The sequence below is a fragment of the Etheostoma spectabile genome, chromosome 22 (assembly GCF_008692095.1).
Source record: "Etheostoma spectabile isolate EspeVRDwgs_2016 chromosome 22, UIUC_Espe_1.0, whole genome shotgun sequence".
Lineage (NCBI taxonomy): Eukaryota > Metazoa > Chordata > Actinopteri > Perciformes > Percidae > Etheostoma > Etheostoma spectabile.
In genome coordinates, this window is record NC_045754.1 from 11,984,134 (window position 1) to 11,999,515 (window position 15,382).

At 40.4% G+C, this 15,382-nt stretch overlaps 2 protein-coding genes across 5 annotated transcripts in view; one reads left to right on the plus strand and one right to left on the minus strand.

Annotated features, from left to right (window-relative positions):
- plcd1a (phospholipase C, delta 1a) overlaps positions 1–10,828 on the plus strand; it is a 15,754-nt gene extending 4,926 nt beyond the window's left edge. For both annotated transcript variants that reach the window (XM_032504374.1, XM_032504373.1), the window contains 14 exons: positions 1,542–1,700; positions 4,363–4,591; positions 4,727–4,856; positions 4,983–5,211; positions 5,334–5,535; positions 6,450–6,594; positions 6,689–6,841; positions 7,642–7,791; positions 7,915–8,071; positions 8,173–8,289; positions 8,400–8,578; positions 9,251–9,386; positions 9,515–9,664; positions 9,970–10,828. In XM_032504374.1, coding sequence (XP_032360265.1) covers positions 1,542–1,700; positions 4,363–4,591; positions 4,727–4,856; positions 4,983–5,211; positions 5,334–5,535; positions 6,450–6,594; positions 6,689–6,841; positions 7,642–7,791; positions 7,915–8,071; positions 8,173–8,289; positions 8,400–8,578; positions 9,251–9,386; positions 9,515–9,664; positions 9,970–10,061 — 2,228 coding nt within the window. In that variant the 3' untranslated portion in view covers positions 10,062–10,828. The remainder of the gene's footprint in view (positions 1–1,541; positions 1,701–4,362; positions 4,592–4,726; positions 4,857–4,982; positions 5,212–5,333; positions 5,536–6,449; positions 6,595–6,688; positions 6,842–7,641; positions 7,792–7,914; positions 8,072–8,172; positions 8,290–8,399; positions 8,579–9,250; positions 9,387–9,514; positions 9,665–9,969) is intronic.
- The window catches only part of vill (villin-like), a 15,211-nt gene continuing 10,657 nt past the window's right edge, over positions 10,829–15,382 (minus strand). For 2 of the 3 annotated variants that reach the window (XM_032504370.1, XM_032504372.1), the window contains exons 18-21: positions 12,915–13,103; positions 12,547–12,615; positions 12,029–12,364; positions 10,829–11,279 (exon numbers count right to left, since the gene is read on the minus strand). In XM_032504370.1, the coding sequence (XP_032360261.1) occupies positions 11,166–11,279; positions 12,029–12,364; positions 12,547–12,615; positions 12,915–13,103 (708 nt within the window). In that variant the 3' untranslated portion in view covers positions 10,829–11,165. The remainder of the gene's footprint in view (positions 11,280–12,028; positions 12,365–12,546; positions 12,616–12,914; positions 13,104–15,382) is intronic. The other variant, XM_032504371.1, reaches the window with a different exon arrangement.

The window sequence follows — 15,382 nt, forward strand, 5'->3', positions numbered from 1 at the left end:
CTTTTAATTATGTTTCTACGTTAAAGTCTGGCGATAGTAGAGTAGCCACTCTTGTGTCATAGTGCTTGTTTTCTGACCACGGTGGAAAATCTTTATCAGGAAAAGTTAGACCCCCTCCCCCCTCCTTGATTTCATAACGCCATACCTGTCTCTCCTTGAGTGACTCGCTTTTGTTGTTTGTTGTGTCCGTCTATGAGTTCTTATGAACACCCGCCCAACTCTACATCTGATTGGCTTACCATGAAATTTTACTCAACCTCAGCCAATCGTTAGCATTTATGCGCTTGTCTCGTGCACGGCCCACTGACCAAGGAAGGAAAAAAAGTCTTTGCCTCTTGGCGCAGGGATCTAGTTGGTCTGATGAAAAAAATAGCTTCACTTATTGTCACGCGCCGCATTTGTCGGCAGTAACGGTAACGGTTACTAAGGAAGAGTAACCAATTAGATTACTCGTTACTGAAAAAAAAGTAACGCCGTTGTTTTATGACGCCGTTATTCCCGTAGGCTACCGCAGGCTGGGAAATAGGTGAAAGATCAGGGTGGGGAAAACAATCACAAAGACGGGAAAATAAAAATAATGGAAGTAAAACAACACTAAAGTGAACAGAGAGACTACAAAATAAAACAGGAAATGGAAAACCAACAGAAAACATGAAACCAACTAAACACAGACACTTGACCCAGGGACAAGACGGGACACTGTACATCTAGACCTGAGTACAGAAGTATGGAGGTAAGGTTAGAAACACAAAGGAGACAAGATTTATGATCAGCTGACTATACACTTAGATTTCAACCCTCTAACTAAAGGCTCTTATTCAGAACTTTTGTCCACAAGTAATCATGAAATGTCATAAAGAAATGAATAACAACACTCTGCTCCCAGTTCATATATCTTTATTTGGCAAATTGTCACGTTATGTATGTTAATTTTGTGTGTTTTATGTTTAGATAAGATTCACTTGCTCTGGTAGCCTATTTAAATTGTTAGATAAATTCAAACTCATAAATAAATAAGTATTTAAATAAACACTGTCAACACTTTCCCTCTGTCCTGTGAGTACATTTGGATTTGACTAAAAACACAACTCAAAACTATGACAATTGCTGCAGTGTCTTGGCCTTTGAACTTGGATTAAATAGGCTTTCTACCTTTGTTACATAGTGGAGGCAAACAAAAAGATGCTATTTGTGGATTATTAGACTTAGACTTCTCTTTATTAATCCTTTTGGGATGACTCCCCGCAAGAACTAGGAAAATTAGGTGCAGCATTTTTGGAGCTTGACCAATAAATGTGCTGCTGTGACTTTGACTGTTCTTGTTTTACTCTCTCTTATCTTTCCCCAACTCCATGGAAGTATTCATAAATCATTTAATAATCCCTTTAGGGAAATAAAAACCTGACAAACATTACTGAAGTGTGTTGTAAACATACTAGCACATATTTCCCCTTAATAATATCATAGCGACACCCCTTGCCAGCACATTTAACATTATATAGGTCATGTAAATTGATGAGATTGGTGTATGACCTCTGCAGGTTTGGAGGGAGATCCAGATCTACAGTTTCTGCTGGCCGGTGGGAAGCTGATCAAGGTTCGTAAGGACAACTGGAAGAAGAATCGCTTCTTCAAACTGCAGGATGACTGCAAGACACTGTGGCAAGAATCCCGCAAATTAATCAAGCGAAACCAGACTTGTGAGTGTCATCTTCTACTAGGTTACTTGCATGTGTGTGTATGATGCACAAAAAGAGAAGTTCCATAAACCCATTCAGTTCATCCCACTGTCTTTTGAGATGTACATCCGTCTCCAATTATTCTGTGAACTCAGAGTTCTCCTTTCAGTTCTCAACAATAACAAACACACCCCTCTAATCCCAATGCTATTGCCAGAATATATGGAAAACATAAATCATCTGTTTCTACTAAACTCCCTTCAAATGCACAGTATGACTTAAGTTTGTGACATGGGAAGTTTGTTGCTGTATTTTTTTTTTTTTTTTTACATAAATCATGCTGGTAACTTCTTCATTGTAAAGTATACACAGAAAATAGAAAAAGACAAACGAGTAGAAGCTGGGGCAGCTTGTAGTGGGAAAAATTCAATGGAAACAACTCCACAAAAACTGCAGTGTGGCCAAAGGCAGACTGGATCCAAGTGTCCCCGTGTGTGTGTGTGTGTGTGTGTGTGTGTGTGTGTGTGTGTGGTGTGGTTTGTGTGTGTGGTGTGTGTGTGTGTGTGTGTGTGTGTGTGTGTGTGTGTGTGTGTGTGTGTGTGTGTGTGAAAGAGAGATTATCTGCATGTACATATACTTCCTCTGGGCCTCTGGTAGCTCTGATCTCCCACCCATCCCGGCGGCGGCTGCTGCAGCAGACCTGATAACCTCTGCACCAAGTCTGAGCCTTGAACAAACACTGAATCAACAAACATAGATCCGTACACCTTATACTATACAGACATATACGGGCACAGTAGATACACACACACAGAGGTGATATCGAGTGATGCTGCCCGGTGTCAAAGCAGTTTTTTTTAACACTGCCAAACTGGCTTAGGGATGGGCCATGAGTTCGCATGCATTTCTTTGTTTTAAGGAAATATTGCATTTATTGCGTTCTTGTGGGTCTTAGCAAGCAACAATTACAAATCAGCTCTAAAGTGCTTTAGCATAAAGTAAGTGAGTGTGGGAGGACAGTACCTTTTTGTTTTTAATCACTTTTTGAATAAGACTTATCTACTGCTCTACTGAAGAAGATGTTTTAGTGCTATGGACACATGTCTATGTAGTGGCTGTAAATTATCCACACTCTATAACTTCAAGTGAGAAAAATGCCCTCCATGCCATCACTTCTCATCAGTCCCAATAGAGATAGACTGGGAAGCTTCAGTTCTCTTTTTTCCCCACACTTAGTGACCAATATGCACGTACACACACGCACGTACACACTGTCAGGGTCACATGAGGTGGATGTCAGGTTCTGCACTATACTGTACATATGACACACTTATCTCATTAGACACTTCACTCATATTTCTGCCAGTCTGTTTGTCGCAGAGATAAAAGGTGAGAAATATTTGTACGCTTATCAGATAGAATTTTACTAAACAATATTCACAAGCTTGTATTCAAACTTCTAACATATTTGATAAGTAGGTGGTTATTGTTTTGCATGCCAAACCACAGAATATATCATGTGTATAATTTGCAACTGTTCATTTCCCATCTCAACCTCAAGCGAAATATAAGGAGTCACACACTGTCCATGGCTAACAGCACCCTCTTCACTGCAAAAGAGTTTTAGAAACACCTGCATAAACTTTGAATTTGCACAATAAATTTGTTGTTTGAAATTTCATCAATGTCGGAGTGGCACAGATTACATGACTTGGACATTATGGAGAAATGAGATTCTCTGACAATTAGACAAATTCACAACCCCAAACTCCTCTCAAGTGGTCTGTTTTGCTGGAGATAATTTGCATGATGATGATTAAACAAACACACACACTCTTCTGGTGAGTGCCTCCTAGGTATTTGGTTCATTCAGCTGTCAGCTGGGTGTACACCGCCAAGCCTTGGGTGTGTTTCTCCACACCGCCCCCTCACTGTTGTATTTTTCTCTTCAGGTAGTCAGACCTTCAGATTAATCCTGCCCCTAGATAGTCTCTGATTCTCACTGGAAAAAAGGTCACTCTTTATTAGACTCTCCAGCCTTGCGTGTAAAAGGGTGGGAACACTGTGATTGTAACCTAGCTCTTAGCTAAGCCTCTGGTCTTTGGTGTTTTGTTACAAGGGCGGTTGCCGCCATATAATGTGATTACATCATGCGTGGCCGTGCATGCTCTTCCGTACATTAAGCTGCTCAACAACCGAGCAGGACCTCAACTTATGCCTAAAAACAAGCTGTGTGTTCAGAGACCTTCAGTATCTTTGTGTCTGATACATATTTTTAGCCATGAAATGTCTACCATGGAACTTTATGTGTTGCCCATGTGTGAGGCGTGGAGATCAGGGGAGGCCAGATTGCATCATACTGTTATTAAGTGCAGTTAACAAATCTCCATGGAATGTGTTTGGGTTGCCAAAGAATCTAAATGTGCAGACAACAACAAAATGTCTGACCACGTCTTAAAAGTAAAATGTCCAAAAAGTAAACAAGATTTAGGCTCAATCCACTGTTGTAACGAAACATGTTTGGTAGCTATGTATTGGATATTTAGGAAGAAAGAATTCTGTTGGACAAGTTCAAGACAATCTCACCACATGCCGGATCTCTATCTAGTATTCTTAAACTAACCCTTGGCGACACCTCAAGAGTCCAGATTTCTAACAAAGCCCATCCTCTCTCTCCAAACAGTCTCCCTTGATGACATTGATTCAGTACGCAGGGGCCGTCAGTCGCACGGGCTTAATAAACATACAGACCCCATTGTTGAAGAGCAGTGCTTCTCCATCATCTTCAAGGGCCACAAGAAAACTCTCGACCTGATGGCGCCCAACTTGACAGAGGCAAAACAGTGGGTCAACGGCCTGGACAAGATCATCAACAACATGCGCAACCTCAGCCCCCAGCAGAATAGCGAGCAGTATCCTTGACAAACTCTTTCATTGAGAAATGCTTTTTCTGTTAAACATCTTAAGAGGAGACAAGTGCCTTTTGCAGTACATTTGTTGTTTTGTTCTTCCTGAGCTTAAATATATTCCTTACATCTAAATGTCAGTTGGATTTTTAACTGCATGCGAAAAGCAGATAAGAATAAAGACAACAAGATGAACCTTAAAGAGGTGAAGCACTTCATGAGACAGCTCAACATTGAAATGGACAACACTTATGCAGAAGAAATTTTCAACGTGAGTCTCAATGAGCTGTTGCTACCTGCAGATCAATGAATTATCCCTAAAAATAAAAATATGTAGTTCGTCAAACTTAAAATCTATGGTGTTGCTCATTGTTTTATCATGTCTCATGTTGTATAGAAATGTGACACCTCAAAGTCAGGCACCCTGGAGGGCTCAGAGATCAAGCTCTTCTATGATATGCTGACACACCGGGAGGAGATAGATGTGATTTATGGGAATTACGCTCAAACAGAGGGTCAGATGAGCGCCAGAGACCTGCTGAACTTCCTGTTGAATGAGCAGAGGGAGCTGGCATCCATGGAGGACGCTGTCAAGCTGATTGAAAAATACGAGGTGGATGGGACAGGTAGGACTAAAAGTCTTTTGGATTTTCTATAGAACAGTACTCTCAGTACACAGTACAGAGAGACAGACATATTCCGAATATCTTATCATAATCATTGCGTCTGTCTGTCCTCTGTCCACCAGCAAAGCAGAATAAGCGCATGACCAAAGATGGATTCCTGATGTACATGAACCATGACGACAGCTCCATTCTCAACCCGGCCCACACACCTGTGTATCAGGACATGCACCAGCCCCTCAACCATTACTTTATCTCCTCGTCACACAACACATACCTGATGGAAGACCAACTCAAAGGACCCAGCAGCACAGAAGCCTACATAAAGTAACTACTTTTACCAACCACTACTTTTTTTACACTAGTATTTTGCATGTGGATTTTGTTGGACATACACATAAAATCAATTTGCTCCTGCTCCCTCGCTTTTTCATACTAGTATTAAGGAAGTTTGCTGCGTAATTCTGTTGAAAAAACAAAATCAAATACCAATTTCTAATAATTAGACCAGCGATAGTCTCTATCCTCTACGTTCCACTTCCGGGGATTGCTCCGGTGATGTATTTTCTGCTGATGTCTGTTTTCTGCTGCTTTCATTGTGTTGGAATTTTAACCTCTGGTTGATTTATGAGGACTATAGTTAACTGCTCCTCAGATGTCTGCGTGGTAAATTGAGACAGCTAGCTAGACTTACTGTCCAATCTGTCATTTCTCTTGCGCAACTAAAACAACGTTTGAACATATACAGTACGTTCCATCAAAACAAGTTCTTTCCTGAGGCTATTTTGCAGCGTCACGGTGGCTCCGTGCGGGACTTAGCACCGCCCATGACAATTGTGATTGGTTTAAAGAAATGCCAATAAACTAGAGCACGTTCTCTCTCATCCTGGATTGCTATTTGGACTGCCAGACCGTCCTCCGCAGTGTGTGGAGGAGGGACTGGCAAAGCGAGACTACTGTATACCAGTGATAACCAGAGAGATGAATGATCATGATGAAACCAATATGATGCACACAAGTAGTAGCAGTCTCAAGGCTTGTGAATGTCCAGCCTAATTGTTCCAGGGCCTCTAAAAAGTACAACTTTAGGAGCAGAGACTTTTTTGGGAGCAGAAACTATGGCCTGGAAACCAAATCTGATGCTAGCTTTTTTGGTCAAAATGGATGTAAACATCCTGGAAACATTTCTGCAGTGATGCCAGTGGTGTGCAGGTTTTTTTAAGGTTTTCTTTTTTTTGCAGAGCGCTGATGAAGAGCTGTCGCTGTGTGGAGCTGGACTGTTGGGACGGGGCTAATGGCGAGCCTGTCATTTACCACGGCCACACACTCACATCCAAAGTGCTCTTCAAAGACGTCATCAAAGCAATCAAAGAATATGCCTTCAAAGCATGTGACATATTTATGATTTCTATCCCTTCTCAATAAGACAATTATGGAAAGCTTTGCCTTCATGGAATAATTGCTTTTTTTGTTTCTCCAGACATCTGAGTATCCAGTAATCCTGTCCCTTGAGAACCACTGCAACATAGAGCAGCAAACGCTCATGGCCAATTACTTAAAATCCATCCTGGGTGATGCGTTGGTCACAAAGCCTCTGGGCAACACCAAGCCCACAAACTTCCCCTCGCCTGAGGTGTGTTAATCTCAATTTACTGATTCCTTAATGTAACATTCATTGGAGCCTTAAATAGACATCAAAGAGAGACTGCACCTACAAATTCTAACTCTTTAGTTAATGAAATACTTCACTTGCCTGTTTAGGTTAAAGTGTCTATTAGATTTGTCTGGGAAAGGAAGCAGATGAGATGAAAGTAGAACCCATCCTCAATATGTGAGCACCAAATTAAACAACTAGCAAATAATCAAAACAGCCTCAATCTCACACCTCTGCTCCTCCTCCATGGGTTGATAATGTTGGTACACAAGATCTTCAGTTTTGCATTTGATTATCTCACATTAGTGAGGGCTTAGAGATAAGTTGTTTATTCACAAAAAGGTTTCACAAGATGCGACTGTGAGGCTCGGCAGTGTCTGAGTGAACACCTTGTTTGAGAAGAGACGTTGTTGGCATGTAAATAGGGGCTGCTATTCAGTTTTTGTCAAGGTGTGCATTTAATACTTTTAAGAATTAAATTAATTTAGTTTTCTGCTAAAAACTGAGGTCATAGTTCATTGTCAATTCCCCCATATTGTTCTGCCTTTAGACCTTATTGTTTCTTTGATATGACGTGACTGGGACAGAAATGCTCTGAAAAAGACACAAATGGAGGATATAGCACATCAAATCCTTTTTTCGGTGACATTCCCAAGCCCTGTTTAAATGTAGCACTCATGGGATTTTTTTACCATTCAAAAATAAGAATAGGCCTCGCTGAATTCAGCCATTACGTGGCACATTAACCGTGCAAACACATACTGTCTGTTTCTGTGCAGGAGCTGAAGGGGAGGTTCCTCGTCAAGGGAAAGCGATTGAACAAACTGAATGCTTCCGTCGAAAATCACAGCACCGTAGAGGAAGGCACTGTGTCTGATGAGGATGAGGCCAGTGAATGTAAAGAGGACAGCATAAAAGACCAACCAAAGGTGTGCCAAGTGTTTGATACTAATTTGTAACAAATATATATACATACAGTATATACGTATATTTTTAAATATCCTCTTTGAATGAGCAGAACAAAACTGAGCCACAATCTTGTCTCCTTTTAGAAATCAACAATCAAACTTGCCAAAGCGCTCTCTGACGTCGTCGTTTACTGCAAAAGCGTCCACTTTAAGGACTTTGAACACTCCAAGGAGAACCACGCCTTCTATGAGATGTCATCCTTCAAGGAGAGTAAAGCTTTGAACCTGGCTGAGACTTCAGGTAACTTAATAACTTACTTTCATATCTTACTAACCTTACTGACATGTTCCAATTGATTAGGATTTGTCATGATCCAAGTATGGAAATGTGTTTTCTTGTAGCTACTGCCTACATCCATCACAACATGGACAAACTCAGTAGGATCTACCCTGCTGGCTCCAGAACTGACTCCTCCAACTATAACCCAGTGCCCCTGTGGAACGTTGGCTGCCAGATTGGTACACTCACATTACTATGTGCAGAAATCCAGCCATTCATTTATTAAGTGTTATTGTTATATTAAGAGTGAATGGTTTCACTATCTTCTTTCTCTGATTTGTTTTCTTAGTGGCACTGAACTTTCAAACTCCCCAAAAGGAAATGCACATAAACCAGGGTCGGTTTCTGCCAAACGGGTTTTGTGGTTACATCCTGAAACCTGAATTTCTGAGAGACAAGTCCTCTCAGTTCAATCCCAGAACACTTTTTGAAGGGCCCTGGCTAAATAAGAAGACCTTTCATGTCATGGTGAGTAATAATACAAGTCTTAAGCCGTGTTTCTACTGCATGGCCTGGCTCCACTCCACAAATCTTTTCGATAGCAGTCCTTTTCTCGCTTTGTTTTTCACTGCGGAAAGTATCCCCTCGGTGTAGGATGGGTTCTCAGCTGATCGCCACAGCGACGCCTCATGAAACTGCTGCAACATCATCTTTGACGCGACACTCGCTGAATCTTTTCATCGGCAGCTAAATAGAAGAACATCTTTACGTTGTAACGACCATCACATAGTTTTGTAGGCTTCCGTATTAAATAATCTGGGTGGAGTGAATAAAATTGCTGTCACTGTTGACGGTAGCTTGGATATTCAAAAACAGCGTGTCTGTGCAGGATGTCCCATGGTACTGTTTTCTGTGATCAATCAGTGGTCTGCAGCGTTTTAACTCCACCTTTTAGTATTGGCTCAGCTCACTCGGAACCTCGATTGAGATGGTACCAAAAACAGTACCAGGTACTGTCCACAACTTTTGCTAATGGAAATCAAAAAATTATACATCCAAACAGGGACCTACGGAAATAACATCAAAAACCCCACAGGGTACATTCAATTTTGTATTTGAATTTGTATTGTAAAGACTCCGCTGTTTACTAATGACTTTTCAGGCTGTAGATGATTTTAATTTCCATATTTGTACGAACAGGTGATCTCAGCTCAGCAGTTACCTAAACTCAACAAGGGCAAACACACCTCCATTGTTGACCCTCTAGTGAAAGTGGAGATCTACGGCGTCCCAGCAGACACCGCCAGCAAGGAGACAAACTACATTAATAACAACGGTGAGCATACCACATACGCAGATATGGAAACACCCAGCATTCTTTTTTTTCCAGAACAAATGTCACACACTTTGGCAGAAACATATATTAGCAAGTTGAACCAGCTGAACAACAATCCATCCTTGCAGGGTTTAACCCAACCTGGAACGAGAAGTTCACGTTTGACATCAACGTCCCAGAGCTTGCCATGCTGCGTTTATTGGTGGAGGACCATGACTCAGCATCCTATAATGATTTCGTCGGGCAGTACTGTCTACCGCTCACCAGTATACAGAACGGTAAGTGAGTCCAAAACAGCACAAAGCATTGAGCTGGAGAAAGCAAGATGAAACAAGCACAGATGAATTTTCTGTCGGAAGATATTGAACTTAGATTCTCACATCACACAGAGGAGTTTACAGTCACAACAGCAAGGTAAACTACAAAGACAGAAATATCAAGAACTATTTTACAAGACAATAACAAGAGTTTCTGACAGCTTTATGTAAATCATTTGACTTTAGTTTATGTGTTACATTTAATTTAAAAGTGTTTTTGACTCTAATTTGTTGACAAAGCTAAACCCCACTTCCTTTTTTCCCAGGCTATCGCCGCGTGCCGCTGCTCACCAAGAGAGGTGACGTCATCTGCTCAGCCGGACTCTTTCTGCATCTCATGCTCATGGATGCAAAGTAAGCTCGCCTTTGGGAAATCCTTCAGCAACAGCATTTATTTTTGAAACTCTAAAGGAAGTTGTCCAGTTTGAAAGCTCAATAATTTAACTCTGATGAAATATTATATAGATAGAGAAAAAAAGCACGTCATCTGTCGATGCTGACTCACCGTTGTCTGCCTAGAACTTTCCTGTCATTGTATAATTTTAGCTTTCTTCGAATAAAGTTGAGTGTGAGCTCCTCTGTGGTAGCCATGAATGGAAACGTGAATGAAAGAGCAGTGTGGGATATTATTTAAAGAAATTCATGAAACTGTATTTGCCATATTTGGGAGACGTACTGTATAATACTTAGAGGTGTGAGGTGTGAATTCCAGCTTAAGATATCTTTTTTCATAGTATTTACATTTTTCCTTCGGGATCATACAAATCATGCTCATGGAAACAATGTATTTGTCAAGAAGCACAACAAGCACCTAATTGTTTCTTAATTTTAATGTCGTAAAATTGGAGCAACAGAAAAAGTATGATATTGAGAATCACATGTCTGTGTTTAGATGTCTTTTCATTTTTATGCCCTCCAGAGCAGACTGCTCCAAAATGTTTTTCAATGTTATCATTTTTGCAACATACTTTCTACTTCCTTTTGACTACTGATATGATGAGCATATCAAGAAATGAACTACCATATATGAACATGCTCTTAACATATTGAACCTTAGTTTACATTTTCAAGTATTTTATGTCAAACAAATCTTACTATCTCAAATAAAACAAGCCAAGTCCCTGATTGAAGGTTTTGAGTGTTTATTCACGATTTAAGTGATTCAGCCATTGACCGTAATATCTTGAAAAAACTTGATCATGGTGCGATCAGCGTAAAACATTGAAAAATATAGATAAATATAAAGCATAACATTTGAAAATAGTCCTAGTGTAAGCCATTATTTAGTTATTTTTGTATCACAATCATGTTATCAAGCTAATTCTAGTATACATTTTAAGAACTTCAAGTCGGTTGATGGGGAAATGATCAAGGCCTCTGCCAATTCCATATTTCAGCTAGCAGCTTAAATGCTACCTTTGTTTGAAAGGTTTGACAACGACTTCATGTAATCAAACCTTTTTTAAAAAAGTCCTGATTTTTTCTTCATGTCACTCTGCCTCCATTTTGGCAGACGCATGAAGTCTGAGCGACTCGTTCCGAGCAGGTTTTCAAAATCCGCATCAGACAGGTAGTCCTGAAATCAGAGCAAAGGGGAAGACCAGGACAGAAAACAGTCAGGCTGACCTCTACTGCACATACTGCGTTATTTCATCAGGATACACACACTGATTATTTAACATGATTAGCACCTCCCACTGAATCACATCATCTTTACAGTCATGCATGGATTGTGAGACAACGGGAACCTTCGCACAGACTTATAAAAGGCCCTTCCTTACACAGGGGTGAGGGGACACTGTCTCTTTCTGGTTGTTTTGTGTCTCTGTAGTCATTTTGTTTCTCTTTGTAGTTATTTTATTGTCATTATGCGTCTCTCTGTAGTTATTTAGTGTCTTCTTGTAGTCATTTTGTATCTCTTTGTATTTATTTTGTGTGTCCTTGTAATCCTTTTGTGTTTTTTGTAGTCATTTTGAGTCTCTTTTTTGTCGTTCGTGAGTTTTTGTAGTTGGGATCATTTTGGGACTATATGCAGTCATTTGGGGACAGTTTGTGGTCATGTGTCTCTTTGAAGTTATTTTGTGTCTCTTTTGAGTCTTTTTGTCTGTTTGTAGTCATTTTGTTTTGCTTTGTAGTTATTTTGTGTCTCCTTGGAGTCATTTTGGATCAGTAGCACATAACATAATCAGGACATCCCTTCGTTCATCTGAGCTGTGACTTTCCAACAAGGCGGCACATTCACTAAGCCATCCGCGCTTGCAGCCAACACACTTAGCACATAATGACTTCCATGTTTTTGCAACCGATCCATAATACTGCACCCACCTCTCTTTGGCTGGGGTCCACCCCATGCGGCAGCTCACTAGGAGACTTGTTGATGAGGAGCTCTGGTTCCAGATACATCCTAGAGCCTCCAGCAGAGGGGGACACAGTGCCACCAGCGGGGGATGATGGAGTGTAGATAGAGGAAGGGGATTGAGTCATGGATGCAGAAGACTGAGCTCTCTGTGTGGACGGGCTGGTGGGAGTAGAGGGTCTGGGGGACAGATCTCCTCCGTGGAACCTGTTGACTGGAGGGGAGGTTGTGGGGCCTCCTGGTGCCCTGTTATCACCTCCACTAACCCCAACAGGACTTTTATTGAGATAAGTGTTGTTCAGATCCTGCAGACGTAGTACATGAGAGAGTGAAACTCTATTCTTGGTGAAGTTTTACATGACAAATGTAAACATTTACAGATTAGTGAAAGTGTCATTGAACACATAACACATTAGTCGTTATTAATTTTGTGATATTAGTACATTTAGTCAATTAATGAAAGGATTAGTGTCAATGAATCACTTACAACAGTGATCTGTGAGAGAGATGCTGGATCACTCAGCTTTTTTTTCATTTCCTCATAAGAGTTGCCTCCCTGTAGAGAAGATCGAGTGAACCAGGATAAAAAAAACTGGTAAGCATGCAGGGTCGTCTTCATTTTCAAACCAAATCCATAGATCAACCACATGTGACTATGTTCTTTATAATTTCTGAAATGATTCTTTCACATGTGATATTTGTGTCTCTTTTCAATCATCTGTGTTGATGGAATCAAAAAGTACAGTCATAGAATACTATGACTAGTGATTTGTAATTGTTTAATCATGCTGCATTACTGTATCAAACATAATATAGTGCCTCTCACTGAGTTCAAAGAGCATATAACAAACTCACGCTCCACTTATGAGGATCCCATGCATTGAACCAGCCAGTGAAGGTGGGCGGTTCGTAGCCCTGTTTGACAATGGTTTTGGGTGTGTCAGGGTCCCGGCCTGCAGGGTGGGTCCTCAGATATTCTTGTGCACTGTTCCATGCCTCCTTGGTCTCATACTCGTTGGCTGAGTTTCCAACCCACAAGAAAATCTGAAGGGATTAGGACAAATAAGAAAAAGAGAGATGAATCCCTTTCAGAGCACTGTAAACATTTAATCAAGTAGACTACTGATCAGTACAATATTGAGGTACTTTACTTGAGCATTTCAGTTTTGTGCTTCTTTATACTTTTTGGACAACATACCCTTGCTTGGGATTGAGAGCATTTTTCCCACTGACAACTTGGTAAAAACAATTTCTATTATATAAAAAAAAAGGAACATTTTAAATACTTCTGTAGTCTATTACACTGAACAAACACTTTCACAAAAGGCAACAGGTCACAAAAGGTTATACATCTAAAAAAAAAAAAATGAAGTTGAAAATACAAAATAAACAGAATAGGCTAATACAAAATACAATCTTGTGCATTAGGTGGAGTTTTGATTGGCACATCTGATGCAGTCAAATGTACGTTGGCAAAGTTTCCACACTACAAGGGTGGAGCAACGCCGACCCATCCTTGTCCTACACAGCCAACCAGCTTACCACTCTCTCTGGGTTGCAGCGCAGCACCGACAACCCGCACACGGCTCCTCCAGCTCTGGCGTTCCATTGGCGCTGGCCGTAGTGTGACTGACTCGCATGAAAATCAGATTGTTGTCGTGCTAAAATCAGTACATGTTGCTAACGGCGTACTGCTAAATGTTACCGGGTGGAACTTGGGCATTTTTAGTTCCGCATTATGAGCATTAATCTGTAGACCGTCTTCTCCGTGGCCCCCGTACCGTTAAGGTTCGGCGCAAATTGTAAAACATGATGCATTGTTAACGGAAACAATCTTCCTCTTATTGAGTCGATTTGATTCTGAAATTGAGTCCCTTTTTCCTACTTTTTTTTATGAAGTTTTATAAAGTAGCAGTTTAATTTTGTCTTATCTTCTAATTATAGTGCCTGCCTTTTTCAAGGCTTAGTTTTGGGCATTTCACTTTTGTGAAGGCCTAAAAACTATAACCTATGAAAAATTCTCACTGCACTGCAAAATAGGATTTTTAGGACTAAATTATAGACATAAATGTTGTAAGATTTAGTTTCAGTTTGGACTGAGACAGAACGATTCTGGTTTATTTTGTTATGCTTATTCAATAGAGGCTTTTCATAATGAGAGACCTCTTTATGATACTGTCCTTTGAGCGCATGACAAAAGGAAAACACAAAATGTCATGTGGGATTTGAACCCACAACCTTCAAACACATCCACTCCTTATACCTGTATACCACCTGATCCATCAGTAATACGATAGAAAAATATCACAGACAAGATTTAGTCAGCCATTAAGTGTCAGTTTATCAGTGTGAATCGGTTTCAGTGTGAACAGGTTGTAGTGTAAGAAGGTTTCAGTGTGAACAGGTTGTAGTGTAAGAAGGTTTCAGTGTGAACAGGTTGTAGTGTAAGAAGGTTTCAGTGTGAACAGGTTGTAGTGTAAGAAGGTTTCAGTGTGAACAGGTGTTCGGCTGTCAATTAATGTATGCTGTGCTTAAGGACACCGACTGGCAACAGAGAGACCTGAGTTATGCCACACAAGCTTGTGGGGGATTAATGTGTCGGCCTATGCGGTATTATTTGTCTGCTCAAAACAACACACACTTAAAATGTGACACGTCGCATTCACAAAAAGTGTTCATTCATTTTGTGTCGCATCGATTTCAACTTGCAAATTTCAGAATTTCCAACATCAACCAACGAGGAGGGATTAGAGAACATGTAAGTCCATGTGAGCACCGGTGGTTGAGCTTCCTATCTTGAAAGACACTTTTGCTGCTTTTGTAATCACTTTACATCATCTGCAGTGTTTTAGTCTGCAGGCTGTACAAAATAACATCCAGGTAACCACACTTTAAAATCTTTCAGGACCGGATTATTTCAAAGAAGATGCCAATTTGAGGTTAATCAATGGATAAATAAATGGATTGATGTATACAAGAGGGTTAATTATTTGTTGAGTTAAAAATAAGAACAACATTTTTTAGTTTCTTATGTATTTTTAACTGATCATATATCCCCTCATATTTATTTATGGATTATGTGAATAATGTAAGAAGTTTTTAAGAGAAACAAATCACATAAAATGTACCAAATATTGGTCACTGGTGGACTGGGGTTGCTCTGCCTTTGAAAAAAATGAAAGTTTAGATGGGCCAATCTGGAATCTTACCCTTATGACATCATAAAGGGAAAGTTTACCTCCCCTTTCTATGCTTTACCCGTCCAGAGAATTTGGCCCGCCCATGAGAAAGAGAGAGAGACATCATGGCTTGCAAACAAGCAA